We start from the raw sequence: 14,622 nt of genomic DNA on the forward strand, positions 1-14,622 counted from the left end.
TGTGCACATTCATCTGGTTCACAGCTGTGCCGTGTTTTTGCTTCATCACGCTTTTCTGTCAATCAAATATTTGAGAGCGAGCATTCAGAAAAAGAAACTGGATCTGTAATAGAGCAGACATTTTAGCAGTGGAGCTTCGATTTCAGACATGGAAGTATGTCCCCCATGGACATAAAGAAATAAATTGAACTTAGAAATATTTTCACATGTTACAGAAATAAATTTAGTCTTCTCTTCTTGAGCTGTTGCTACAGTTGTGCTTTGAGTTTTAATCTCTCTTGCTAACATACCTTCATAAGAGGAATACAGACACTGAGACACGGATTGCCTTTCTCTTTTTCCAAGAGCAAAGTTGACGTGATGCTTTCCCTAATCAAACCATCTCTTAACTCGAAAAACTTCAGCATGTGTCTGCTCATATCAAATCTTAAGCTTTGGCATAATTTTATAGGAAAAAAATGCAGTTAAGTGACTCCAGAAGTCACTGCCTGCTGTCTGGGCTTAGGCTTAGTTTCTAGGATTGCATAGGTGGTGTCTTCTCAGATTAAACTGGTGTCTTTGCATCTCTCCAGGAAGCTGAGATCGCAGATGCCTCCTTCCTAAGGGTGGTTTGGCACTGGAAGCGTCCTCCCTGGGTGCTCCGTAATCTGCACAGGCAGTCAACGAATTGTCAAAAGGATTTGAAATATTACTCTCCATCTATGCGAGACATTATTATTTTTTTTAATCTTGGCACTTTGAGAAACTTTCTGTCTCCACCCTAAAAAGCTTCAGTGGTTGTTATGTACAAAAGATGTCAACCCAGAGCTCTGTATTCTCCACTTTCATGCAGTTCTCCATGGAGTGCCTTGTACAGGGTTATCTTCTTCCAAAACCTTCATGTGTTAACACTAAACACATGCTGCGAAGGCTGCTGGCCTTTGCTGAGACAAGGGAAAGGCACTAGGAGTGTAAAGCAGATGTTTCTGAATATTGGAGGTAATGCAAAACCAGACAAATTCCACAGAATTTACACACGCCCACCCCCATACGGACATAGATGTGCACACATAGATCTAAACACACACACAGCATCATTAAGTGTTTTTATATACGTATTTACATGTAGTGCTTTTAGTTATATGTTTAGATATAACGATCACTGTTTCCTTGGTGAAGTCCTTAAAGCAGGACTGCCGTAAAGGCTGGGCAGTTTCTGTGCTGCTGAACATGATGACATCCCTTTAAGGAAGTACTCAATGAGATTAAGAATGAAATTAATTCTGTAGCGTGCTTAACAGCAGATTAAGTTATCAAAGCATATTTTATAATTTAGTATATAACATACACTTCCTACACTTCTCTTTCTAGCAAAGGATCTCTAACTGCGGAGCAGAAATGGCAGTGCCCTAACTCTGTGTTTTTAAATGCACCTTTCATGTTCTTCCCTTTGTTCTACTTCCAGCTCCAGACAGAGTCCGTGCAACAGTTCGGTGCTGAACGACACGAAGAGGCCAGCAGACCTCATTGGTCAGGAAGTGATTTTGGTTTCCTTCCTTCTGCTCCTCCTGGTCTGGTTTCTGAATCGAGAGTTTGAGGTCAGTTACCGTCTCCACTACCACGGAGATGTGGAGGCTGATCTTCATCGCACCAAAATTCAGAGCATGAGGGATCAAGCTGACTGGTTGCTGAGGAATATTATTCCGTACCACGTGGCTGAGCAGTTGAAGGTTTCCCAGAGCTATTCCAAAAACCATGACAGCGGTGGAGTAATCTTTGCAAGTATCGTGAACTTCAGCGAGTTCTATGAAGAGAACTACGAAGGAGGCAAAGAGTGCTACCGAGTCCTGAACGAATTGATTGGGGATTTCGACGAGCTGCTGAGCAAACCGCATTACAGCAGCATCGAGAAAATCAAAACGATCGGGGCAACCTACATGGCTGCTTCGGGACTGAACACCTCGCAGTGTCAGGACAGCAACCATCCCCACGGACACTTGCAGACCCTTTTTGAATTTGCCAAAGAAATGATGCGAGTGGTGGATGACTTCAACAACAACATGCTGTGGTTTAATTTTAAACTTAGGATTGGCTTTAACCACGGCCCCCTCACTGCTGGGGTCATTGGCACCACCAAGTTGTTGTATGACATTTGGGGTGACACTGTGAACATTGCTAGCAGAATGGACACCACCGGCGTCGAGTGTCGTATACAGGTGAGTGAGGAGAGCTACCGCATCCTCAGCAAGATGGGGTATGACTTTGACTATAGGGGGACAGTCAATGTGAAGGGGAAAGGTCAGATGAAGACCTACCTTTACCCAAAATGCACGGACAATGGGATCGTGCCCCATCACCAGTTGTCTATATCTCCAGACATTCGGGTTCAAGTGGATGGCAGCATTGGGCGATCTCCAACGGATGAGATTGCCAACCTGGTGCCTTCTGTACAGAACTCTGATAAGACAGCCCATGGCACAGATAACTCAGAAACCAAGGACGTCCTTCCTTCCGCCAAGAAGCTCCAGAAAGACGCGGCGAAAGCAGAGGAGAGGTGCAGGTTTGGCACAGCCGCGGAGAAGCCTGACTGTGAGGAAGTGGGAACTGAGGAGGTCAATGAACTGACAAAGCTAAATATCTCTAAGAGTGTATGATGCACTGTCAGAGTTGCATGAAGTGCTCTGTCAATAGAAACACAAAGACATTTGCAATTGGCAGTTTTCTTTTTCAAGAGAGACCTTCTCAACACCTGGGTTGTACGTTTGTGTTCATTTCAGCGCCTGGTGCTGTGTGGATCACAGCTCTTCAGGGCTCGGTTTCATCCATCTCTCTCCTCCATGCCCCAAATCGCATCCCAAGCTCCCCAGCTCCCTGTGCAACCATCTTACAGCTGAGTAGAGGATATTAAGTGCCTTCAGATATACTCCATTGGACTCCCTGTCAAGGTACAGAGGCCCCAAGTGAAATCATAGCTTTGGGTATTTATCTAATTTTAAAGAAAAGAAAAGCTGTGGTTATATCATTTTTATTGTTGTTTCTCACAAAACACTTTTTTTGGCTAATGCAACTCCTTGGGTTTTTTATATCTCTCCGAACAATGTTTTACTGTTATCAGACCTTTTGTATGTAAACACACAGACAAACGTGCGTGTATCTACCATATGAGACTGACATAAAGTGCCAGTAACGTACCACAAAAGAATGTCTTGGCGAGGGGGTGACACAACTTGACTTTGTGTTGGGCTGGAGGAGGAGTCCTGCAGTGGCTCAACATTTAGTTAGAGCAGGCTGAACAACTGCTGTAGTTTTTATTCTCCTTTACCAATGCTTTCTTCAACCTTAATGTGCCATTGTGTGCTTTGGATACACTTCTTTTCCATATAGCCAATGAATTACTGATCTGGGGGAATGGAATAAGGGTTCAGACATCAGCAGCTCTCGGGACAGGTTTCCAGAAGCAGACAAGTGACCACGAGAGTGTTACAGTTCAGGTCTTACGCGTCTAAAGCAGTTGGATGTTACTCCATATGCTAGCTGAATTTGCGAAGGTAGGTGAAGTCGGGATCTCTAAGCTGGTCTGATTTGAGAGAGGGAGAGAGAGAGAGAGAGAAAAAAGCAAAATAAATGTTTTGGGAATGCCTTTATTTATTTATTTATTTTATTCCTGGTTTTATTTTGTTTGGGGGATTTTGTGTGCGTGTGTGCGGAAGGGATCAGGAGAGATGAATGGTTAATGGGTTTAATAGGAGTAACGAGATGGTGTTTCAGCCTCTTTGAACTACCAACCACTGTGAGGATGTTACCTAGGCAATATTTGCTTCAAAGCTGGTGAAACCTCCGAAGCCACCAAACGCAGCTGAGTACCCCGGCTTCCCTCTGTACTGAACCAATGGTGCTGCACAAGGTTTTTCAGGATTTCCACACACACACACTGTGCTTTTGCAGCAGGGAGTAGAACAGCATCCTCCCTGCGTGCCGCTGAAAGCAGGACGAGGGAGAAGAGTCCTTTCTAGTGAGCTGAGAAGCACAATAATTGCCCAGTCCTGCAGATGACTGTGCAGGTCCCTGGGACCGGGGACATACGGGGAACTGCCGGACGGGGGCCTTAGACTATACCAGTTTGCCCTCTGCATACTTCCATCACCTTCACTTACATGGGATGCTCTGCTTTGGATAATGTTAATTATTCAGCTATTCCAGTTCAGCCAACTCCTTGGGACGCCAAATAAAACGAAAGCAGTTTTACACCCAGAGTAAGTTCGTTAGCCAGGGGAGAGCTGGTGAAACGCGATGCTGTGCTCTCTGCATGTTGCTGTGGGGTTTAATTCTTTCCGTCTGAACTAAAGTCAGAATATATTGATGCTTCTTTTTATTCCTACGTGATTTTTGGCATTTGAGTAATAAATATATACGTTGTGGAGTTCCCGTTCAGCTGTTTGAGGTCCATCTGCCCTCCACGGTCAGCACAGAGTCCTTGAAGCCTTTGTCAAATGCAAACGTGTGAGATTTCTGGATCTCAGGTAGTTAAACAAGGCTCTACACACTGTTCTCCCAAAAGCTGCTGTTTATGTATGTCTAAATTGCGTTTGATAGGAAAGCTATTTAAAATTAATCTTACTTGCTCAGTCTGCCAGCACACAAAAAAGACCCCAGGGGATACTCATCCCCATACCCCGCTGTCACAGATGCTGTAGCCTGTTTGGGGGCTATTCCTGACGAGCAACAATAGGTGGTTTCTATCAGTGCACACTTTTACAGCAGCCTTCCTTCTCCGTAGGCTCAAACTAGCCCCCTTCTGCCGCCCTCCCCTCTGGGGGTTGCACTCCCAGCTTTCAGGTGGTATCATTCTGCAAATACCTCTCGCATCCGAGGAATGTATTCTTGAAACCATTTCTAGGGTTCTCCTTTCAGTGAAGTGGGGGTCAGTATTCCTTTTCTTACAGCAGAGGAGTTAATGTGGTCCAGGATTGTTTACATGCCTTCTAGGGTGATATTAGTGTCTCAAAGCCCTTCAAACCTTTCTCCCTTTCACTTCTTTCTCCCAGTTTTATAGCTGACTCTACCCAGCCTTTCTCTCTCGTTGATCAGCCATTCTCAGTGGCAGAGTTCGGTCGAGACGCGCCGGCTTCTCTCTCGCATGAGACACTGCACGGTAACTAAACCTCCACCAGCAGCAGCCCTGCACCCAGGGAGGGATTTGCACCCTGTGGTTAAACCTGAGTAGGGCCCCGCACCCTTTGCGTTACTCAAGCAGAATACAACAGCCTTATCCTCCAGCCTGGACAGTCAATAACGCTGTCGTGGTGCGGTGCTGCGGGAGGATTGTCGGGTTTCTGGTAACTTTAGAATACCAAAAAAAAAATACCAGGGCCTCTTTTTTGTTGGTACTAAGCAAATAAAATGCCTGAGGATGGAAGCGTTGGTGGACTCTGAAGTCAAGGGCTGTTGTGTGCTCTGGGAACCGCTGGCGACGTTACTCTGCCTTAACGCTGAAGCTGGGAAAAGAGTCAGGAGAAGCTGGGTAGCGAGCGGTACCCCCGTGTGCTTGTCGCCAGCAGAGCGGCAGCGAGCGTGCGACAGCTCAGGCTGCAGGTCGCTTTTCGGAGGGTTTAAATCTCCTTAACGCAGCGTAGTAACAAAATGAGAAGCTGAGCTCTCAGCATGCAGTTCGGATAGCGAGGTTTACCCAGGCACGAGGAGATACCTGTTTTCTGTTGTAACCCAGCGGGAGCTGAACCTTTGCACCTTCCCTTTGCGCCTTTGGAAGGATGCCCCAACGCTCGCACAGATCCCTCCAGAGGCGTTTTTAACGGCGTTGGGCGGTTCTGCGTTCCCCTCCACAGCCATGATGCGTGTGTGCTCGTGAGAGGTTGGGAGCAAAGTTCCCTTTGTTAAAATCTTGTTTATGCTTGTTACATTAGTGCCAGCTCGATTCGCGCGGTGTAAGAGCTGAGGAGCCGGCCGGGTGCCTGGAGGTGTGTTCTGCAGGAACGGTCAGTGCGTTGCTGACATTGAAACACTGTTTTTAGGGTGTTTTAATGGGCAGATTGCTGAGTGTTTGCTAGCCCCATGTTGCCTTCTGCCACGGTTCACTGGCGGGAGCTGTTCCAGAGCGTAGAGCAAGGAGGAATCCGCTGAATATTTTCTGCAGCGTCATCTTTAATCTGTTGCTAACACGAAAACACGCTTATTTTTCTCCCAGCTACTTCTGTGAGACAGATTTCTCCTTCGAAAACAAGTAAATGGCATTCCCACCGATTTACTGCTGGCTTTTATGATTTTGAGAATGGATTTCTGTGGTGTTTCCCAGGATTTGGGGCTGTTCCCCTTCGCTGGAGGTAGCGCGAGTGATACAAGCAGGGCAGGACGGTGCCTCGGCCTGGCTGCGGCTCCTGGTACAAAGCACAGGAGGACTTTTAAAATGAGAAAATGAAGGGAGAGAGGATGGACTCCCCAAGGGCTTTACGAAAAAATCAGTATTTGGATACTCTTACTTCAGGGCTAAAACACGGAAAAGAGGCACCCGGAGCAAAAATGAGAGGAGCTATACACCAAACGCTGTTCCTGTACCAGCTTGTCACTAAAGAGCTTATTCTTGGTTAAAGAGACAAGCTTTTAGAGTATCTAGCATTTTAAAATTACTAACTCTGACCTGTTTCTAAAACCTTTAATTTCTGAATACAACAAAAAAAGTGTTTCGAGGGAGCAGTTATTAACTTCACGTCTTTATTTTGCGACATCGCAAGAGGCTGAGAGCGCCTGAGGCTGGGGGCAGCTTGGGGTTTGGGTTTGGGGTTTTCTTTGCCAAATTTAAAGGCTGTGTCTGTTTTCTCCCTTCTTCCTGCTGTGGTCTTGTCTGGACGGGACGCACGAGTGGTTCTTGCCTCCCTGCTCCTCACCTTTGCTAAACTGCATCTCCCGCGCTGCTCAGCAGCGTTTGGGCTCTGCCGCTGCCCCATCGTGGCTTCAGGTGCTGCTTTCGCTGCTGTTTGCTTCTCTTGGTTTCCTGATATAAAGGGGAAGACTGTTTGCTTTAATATCTTGGTCCCCTCGTGCGGTCACAGCTGCAGCTTGCTCCTTGTGGTGCTGTTAAGCTGCTTGGCAGAAGATACAGAAGAGTAGCAGGCACATCCCAGTAGTTAAATTTAAGAATTCTCTGAAAAAACACATTTTTCATCACACCAAAAGTGGAAAAAAAGTCCTATTACCTTGAGCTTTGGCAAGCGTGCAAAAGCAGAAGAGGGTAAGGAATAAAACCCAGTGTTTGTTGTCAGTGTTGGGATTCGCTGAAGCAGCGTTCCTGTAAGTCCTGTTTTCGTTAAGTATTACAAAACTGCTAAAAACGCAGTAATTATTTATTGCTGTGACTTTCCCAATTGCTGAAAACGTTGCAGGGGTGGTTTGACTATAAATACACAATGATTTTCATGTGGCAAGAGAAGCAGTCAAGGTGCAGGGATCTCCCAGCACCGCGGTGTTTCCACCTTGATCCCCGGGCAGCTGCGAAAACCCCGTCGGGGTCTCGGGGCAACCCCAAGGCTTGGCTGGTTCTGTGTGGGGAGCAGCGGTCTGGGCAGGAAAGTCATTTATTCCAGCATTTTTCCTTCTGAGTTCTCCACACAGGCTGTAGCGGTCCTTGTTTGGGTTTCTAGGGGGACAACACATAAGGAGAAGAACCCGAATGAGTGTTCGCTGTTGCTGAGAACCTCTCCTGCGGGATGCTGCAGTGTTGGAAATTATAACCACTACACGCTAATTTTGACAGACATTGTAGTTGTCCAGGTTTTAATTTGAGCACTCTGATGGCCTGAAGATTTTTTTCAGTCAACTGTGAAACCGTGGACCGTTTTCTGCTGAAATATACCAAAAACGTGAAGGAAACTGGAGAGGTGGAAGATCCCGGGCTGCAGAAACGTGGCGCGAGCGGGGTAGGCCGCAGCATGATGACGGCGGTTTGGCTCGCTGTGCCGACGGACGCGGCGTGGGAGATGCTCTGCACCATAAATGTGTGCTTCCAGGCCTGAAATCGGTGGGAAAAGGAGAAGGTGAACGCGAAATGTGGCAGCGGGTTGTTTTGGAGGCTGCTCTGTGATTACCAGGTGCGATGGCTGGGGTGGGAAGCAGAACCCTGGCTGCCCAGCAGCGTGTGTTCTGTGGTGGGATCAGGGAGCCTTGAAACGGGCTTATTTTTTATAAATCTCCTTTAAAGCCACCCTCTGAACTCTGTCCAGAGTGACGAGGAGTTTTGCCCGTGAAAATCAGACACCAGGAGCTTATTGGCTTTGGCTTGTTAGAGTTCATTTAAAATCAAATGTCAGGCTCTGAAGAGGTTCAGGTAGAAAATAAAATAGTGCTGAAATGTATTTTGCCTTACCAGCGGTTCAGTTCGAGTGGTGCCGTGGGGAGGAGTGTTGAGTTGCTTTATAGACGCTGGATAAAGCTCTGCTAGAAAAAAATAGTGCAAGTTTTCTGTATAAAACCTGTTTCAAGTCGTTACCAGGCGAGCTGAGCTTCTGGCTTCAGCACAGGTAAGTGGCTGGGCTGTACGACGCGTACAGAAGCGTTTGCTGCTTCCCTGCGAGAGCCAGCATCAGCTTCTGAGAAAGATGATTTTGGAAAATAGGATGAGTCGAAACAAAGCGACTTTCAGGAGTTTTCCTTCTTTTCTCCCTCAGTCACTGGTGTCTTTGCTCATTTCTATCTTAATGCATTGGCTCAGTGTTAGTTTGCGGTTGGAGGACAGTTTGTATCGATTCCTTATTGACAGATTTGAGCTCAGGGCAGGGGAGGTGCGGTGTGGGGAGCACCTGTGGGTGTGCCCAGGGGGAAGGTGCCTCCTCAGCGTCTTTGAAACTTTGCCTTTATTCAGTGAGACCAGACCCTCGTTTGTGGCTGATTTCTGGTATGAGCTGTGTAACTCCATTTGCTGCTGCCCCTAGAATGGTCCGAAGGAGGAGGCCTGCGGTGCTGCAGTGCTCTGCTCTGCATCGCTCCCTCAGCCAGGGCTTGGCCACCGGGCAGGTACCGGCACAGTCCCACCGGCACCGGCAGATGTTTCTCTTCATGTTCAGGAGTCCACCAGTTGCCAGAGTAACCCTCTCTCCAATTTAATTTCTTCTCATTTTCAGAGACCATGTTGAGAGAGAGAGATAGATACACAGATATATGCTGAGAAAGAGGCTTGTTACACCCTACTGCGAGTACAGCTTTAAACTTCCAAAGTAATAAACTCTTTAAAGCCAAGAGCCTTAACAACTCCAAACATCTGCTGAGAGACAAAACCCAGTTTCAAGTTCACGCTGAATATTTGGGATTTTTTTCTGCTTGATGGTGGGTGTCTCCTGTTTGCGAGGAGGCGGCAGCCGTGTCCAAAGATGATCAGGACCTTGGCCACCCTCAGCGAACGACCCAGGAGCAGGCAGACAGTTGTGCTCTCGCCCCTTGTGCTCTCAGGAAACCCACCTCGCTCCCCCAGGGCTGACGTGATGGTTTTACATATTGCATTGCTTGGAAAAGCTCCTTCTTTCTGGGAAACAGTGTTTTTAATTTAGCATAAAACGTTGTCTGTGCTGGCGGAGGGGCTGGATTCCTCCTTTCCCACCCCCAGGGTCTTTTGATCACTGCGGCGTTGAGACGGAGCAGGCAGGGATGTAGGTGATGGGAAAGCCAGGCGAGTGGGGCAGGAGCTGGACGTGCCCCTGGAGCCGGACCTGGCAGAGGGACGGAGCTGAGGAGCCACTGGGTCGGTCCCATGGCAGTGCCTGGGTAGCCGTGGGCTTGGGTAGCCATGGGCTTGGGGCTCAGGCAGCCATGGGCTCGGGCAGCCGTGGGCTGGCACATCGGCCCTGCTGAGCCACAGGGCGTCTGGGGAGGTTTGCTCTGGGGGCAGCGTCCCGCCGCCCTGCTCGGTCGAGCCGGTCCCCGGTCAGCCCCACGGCTGTCGCACGCCTCTGTCGATACGTCTTCCCTCCTGGCTACATTTCCTGTGTTCATGGGAGCAAATCTCAGCTGGTTGTTAAAACTGTGCACTGGAAATGGAGGCGACGCTGTCTGACCGCGGCCGGGCGGCGCGGTGGGCCGGGGTCGGGTCCATCCAACCTCAGTCTGTACAGTGTGACACCTACACGCCACCCTGATTGTTCCTGGTCACCAACAGCCTGCAAGAAGTTATTTTCGAAGTGAGAAACTCAGAGCAGGGGTGGCTTTGGTTTCCCGAGGAGCTGCCCGCGGGCAGCGGTGCGGACTCTGTCCCCTGCTTTCCTTAGAAGGTGCCTCCACAGTATTACCCGAGCCTTCAGCACTGCCTGGCCTTGCATAAGCACACGTGGAGCTGGTACAGAAAGTGTTAATTGAGATGTTATTGAGTTATGAATTGAAACATTAATTGAGAACAGTTTCCAGTTAAAAAGGAGGAAAAAAAAGGAGGAAAAAAAAGAAGCCAATTAAAACATTTTAAGCTCTCCGAGTTAGCTGGAAATTGTTTCTTCACGCTGTCTCTGTTTTCCTTCTCCCCCCGCCGCAGCGAAGCCCCTGTCCCCACCACCTTCTCCCTCCCTCCTCGCAGAGAGAGAACCGGGCTGTTTACACGGGGGCGGCCGGCGGCGTCTGCCAGGGCTCTGCTGGGGGACGGGGCTTCCTCGCGGCCCTTCCCTTGTACATACTCTGCCTCCGCTTCGGTGAGAAAACTGAGATGGAAAAAAGTTGTATCTGTGAAATATTAAGCTCTATATGTATATAGATAAAGCGCGTGTTATCTCGGCCTCGTTACTCCGGCTCTGTAATCAATTGTGTATTAAACTCTTTTACTGTATGGCAGATCATTTCACGCTACCTTAGATGTAGAAAAGCTGAGAAAGTAATTCACAATACACTATGTCAACTGAAAACGGGTTTGCTTTTTTATTTGGGTTCCAGCACGACTTCAAAGGCAGTCCCGTGCCCTCTGCACATTGTCTCGAAGAAGAATAGTTTGGAACAGAAGTTTTTTGCAGCCCTTTGTTTTGGATTTGGCTTTTTACAATGTTTCTTTGATAAATCATGAAACCACCGAGTTAATTTTTGATTAGGTGCATATTTAGAAGGCATTTTAAATGCAAAAGGAATTTGTCGCATAGACCCGCTGCGCTTTGATGTGTTGGTTGGCGGTAAATGACCTTCATCTTCCCAATGCTGGCTGAGAAGACGACTCCTTCCTAATTTTTCCTTGTTTTAATACTGGGCTGAAGCGTTGGGAAGGGGCTGTGCAGCAGCCTGGCCAGCAGCACCTCTGCAGCCCTTGTACCGTCCCTGCTGGCTGCGGCGGGAGGTCTCGGCAGAGAGCTTTTCCACGCGGGGAGCTTGCTGTGGCCAAAATCGGGGGTGAATTTTAAACAGTTATTTTTTTTCTTTAGCAGAGAGCGTGGATGGGTTATTCTGGAATACCAGTGCCTTGTTCAGATTCTCTTAATCCGCTCGGAAAGCGGAGTGAGGCATTGTTATTCTGGAGCAAGAGTCCCCAGGAAAAGAAGCGGCTGTCCGGGAGCGGCTGGCCGAGAAGAGGAGCCGGAACGCTGAAGGTGTCGGACTGCTGCAGGCTCTGCTGCTCGCCCTCCCACACAGCCCGTCCCCTGGGGGCTCCTTGAAGCATCCCATTGCGTTTGCAGTGGGTTTCACTGGGTTCCAAAAGCCCGTGTGAAGCCCCGCGCCCCTTGCGAAGCGAGGTTTTGACCTGGAAGACCCGCGGGTTCCCTCCGGCCCGTGCCCAGGCACTCTGCTCCTCTCTCCAGACCCGTGCCCGTCGCGTCCTGCAGCACCGAACCCTTCTCCTTCCGCACGTGCTGGCGACGGGACCGCGTGGCTGTGAGCTTTGGTACGGGTCCAGCCGGACACCTGAGCCCAGGTGACTCCGTTTCCCTTTCCCCGGCTCTCCCTGCGGGTCTGAGCACACCGAGAGCTTTGTCGTCCTGGAGCTGCGGAGGGGCAGAGTCCGGTTTCTCCAAAGGTGCCGATTTATTGTTTTCCTCCATATTTTAAATAGCTTTTTTTCCCCAAAGCTGAGGTAAGTATCAGAGCACACGTGAAACGCTTGCGCGGCGCAGTTGGCCCTGCAGCCGGCGGCTGCACCTGTTCCTCAACGCCCACCCAGGGGTTTTCATGCCAATAGGTGTGTGTGAGCCCCGCTCGAGCGTTCCTGGGTGTTCGCCTTCTGTTGTAGGGGAAAACTGTCCCAGTGTTGTAGGTCGTGGTGATTGTCAAGTGCCAAGGGATGTTTTTTAATAAATCTTACAGAGGCATTTCAAAGAAATCCAGCCTGCCTGTTCTCCTTTTCAGTTCTGCGTTGTCTTCCCCCCAGGTAACCCCACAGTAACGTCTCTTCTGTGCTTTGGTTTGTGGTCAAGAATGCGCTGTACACCGACGCTGGGTCTACAGACAGATACAGCCTGTGTGTGTTTAGCTTATGTGGCAACTGTGGGTACAAGAAAAGCCCAAAGATCTTTCAGGGACGCGTTTCCCAGCAGTTCCCAAGAGGCCGGGCTGCCTTTGTCCGCGGGCACCCTCGGGATGGCGCGGGACGATGAGGCTGCTGCATCTCTCCCATCCCCAGGTGCTGTGGGAGATCCTGCACCTCAACCAGGCTGCAGCAGCCGGGGGCTCTGCGGGAGCCACTGGTTTCTGCCACCTTTGTGTTTCAGGATTGCCCTGGGTGCCTGAAAGAGAAGGGTTAACGTCCCCCGTGGTGTAGTAGTGTCGTGTGGGGGTCCTGGGCTGGTGAGCGCCTGGCTGTGCTGCTCTGGGGTCCGCTGCTTCTGAGGAGCCAACATCAACTCTGGGGTAAGAGAGATGGGAATGTGCACGGTGCCCCAGGGCACCTGAGAGTGGCTGCTGGCCTGGGCTCAGCACAGTGCCCTCCAGCTCCTGTGCTGTGGGAGGTGGGTGTGGGGCAGATCTGCCATCTTCTGACCCGGTTGCCGTGGTGTATCCTTGGGGGGGGTCCCTGGGGGTTTCCCTGGGGATCCCCAAGGTTTCCTGAGGGATGCTCCCCTCGTTTCCTGGGGTTGCTCCAGCTCCTGCTGGGTCTCAGCCCCACAGCCTGGCAGCCCAGCCCGAGCTGGACGCAATCCCTGCTCAAGGGGACGCCCACCTCGCTGTGCTCCGCCATCGCCGAGGCTTCACCGAAGGACCTGCCCATGGAACTGCTTCGGGTGCGGCGCGGCAGCGGGGGTGCTCGAGCCTGGCTCCCCACACCTGCGGCTGCCGTGCGTTTTCACACCCCCCAAAAAGCTTTTCCTCCATTGCTGGGGCCGAACCTTTCTTGGAAGCAATGACTTTCCCCCCAGCTCTCCCTGGTTTCATGAAGCCATTTGTATTCCATTCCTGTCGGTGGCACCGTGCGGCGCGGGTCTGCCCCAGCGCCCGGCGGAGCGGGGACCTGATGGGGCTGCGCTCGGCCGGGCCGCAGCCAGTTTTGTTCTCACTTGTTCATCAGCGTTTTGCTTTTGGCGACTAAATTTTTGTTGCTTTGTGGTGTCGAGCAGCAATTCTCATTTCACAGCTTTGCAGAGTTTATGGGAATTTAAGAGCTAGATGCAAATGAACTTCATTAACATGCTTAATTATCTTATAAACCTCATATCCATCTGTCCTGCATATGCTTTGGACTCAATGCTTTAAGACAAGCGACCATGTAGGCTTGGCACGAGGCGGCTGCGAGCGGGAGCCCTTGGGGAGAGCCCAGCTCTGCCTGCGGAGGGACCAGGCTTTAACGCCGGGGCCGCGTGTTGGAGGTGAAACGGCGTTTTTCAAAGGCCGGGTCCGAGCTGGGAGCCTGGAAATGAGCAGGTACAACACGCGGCAGGGCAGTGCGATCTTAAGAATGATTTGCTAAAAGCAAAAAAAAACAGCGTGGAAAGTTTTCTGGTGTGTCCAAAGGGGAGAGACGCTGGCGAGGGGCTGCGGGCCGGCAGCTCCCGGCCGGGCGAGAGGCTGGGGCTGGGGAGGCAGAGCCAGAGCCAGGATCTTCGCCCCGAGGGGGTTCACTATCGAAAAGCTTTGGGCCAGTCTTCGAAGAGCCCCGGCCTCTTGGTGCCGCGCGGAGGCATCGCTAGCGGGGGGGTGTGAAGCCAGACGATGTGCAGAGGAGGGGTTTGCTGGCAGGGTCACCATGGAGCTTTGTGCTGGTGCTCAGGTCAGGCTCCCTCCTCTCTCACACCCAGGGACTGTTGGTGGTGCGGGGGAGCTGTGGGGTCGAGCAGAGCACCCATGGGTGCTCCGCTCGGATGTCAGCCAGCGAAACAGCCTGGGGCGAGTCCCTGGGTTCTGCCGGCGCACGGAGCAAAGCTGGAGGCAGAGGCACGAGACCACGCGAGAGCCTGATGGGGTCTTCTCTGAGCTGAATCTCTGGGTCCAACTGCATGGTTTGTTGGTGAATGCTGCAGCCCGGTTTGGGGAACGTGAAGCAGCAGAGCCTTCCCCGCCGGCCGGCTCCTCTCCTGCGTGGGGAACAGTTACACCCCAAACCCTGCCCGTGCGCAGCCCAAGATCCTGCACTCGTGTCCCACGGTGGCACACGATGGCTTCGCAGCGGGGAGGCTGCGCTGCAGTCGCAGCACTGGGTGCCACAGGCAGTATCGCAGGGAATGCTTTTGGCCTTATTTTATTCAAAAG

General features: G+C 50.7%; 1 protein-coding gene across 6 annotated transcripts in view; it reads left to right on the plus strand.

Annotated features, from left to right (window-relative positions):
* ADCY9 (adenylate cyclase 9) overlaps nucleotides 1-12,262 on the plus strand; it is a 94,007-nt gene extending 81,745 nt beyond the window's left edge. For 2 of the 6 annotated variants that reach the window (XM_068420066.1, XM_068420068.1), the window contains one exon: nucleotides 1,445-10,865. In XM_068420066.1, coding sequence (XP_068276167.1) covers nucleotides 1,445-2,633 — 1,189 coding nt within the window. In that variant the 3' untranslated portion in view covers nucleotides 2,634-10,865. Of the gene's footprint in view, nucleotides 1-1,444; nucleotides 10,866-11,369 lie in introns of those variants that run through there. The other 4 variants (XR_011049837.1, XR_011049838.1, XR_011049839.1 and 1 more) reach the window with 4 other exon arrangements.
* The last annotated feature ends 2,360 nt before the right edge of the window (nucleotides 12,263-14,622 follow it).

This window comes from Nyctibius grandis, chromosome 30 (assembly GCF_013368605.1).
Source record: "Nyctibius grandis isolate bNycGra1 chromosome 30, bNycGra1.pri, whole genome shotgun sequence".
Taxonomy (NCBI): domain Eukaryota; kingdom Metazoa; phylum Chordata; class Aves; order Nyctibiiformes; family Nyctibiidae; genus Nyctibius; species Nyctibius grandis.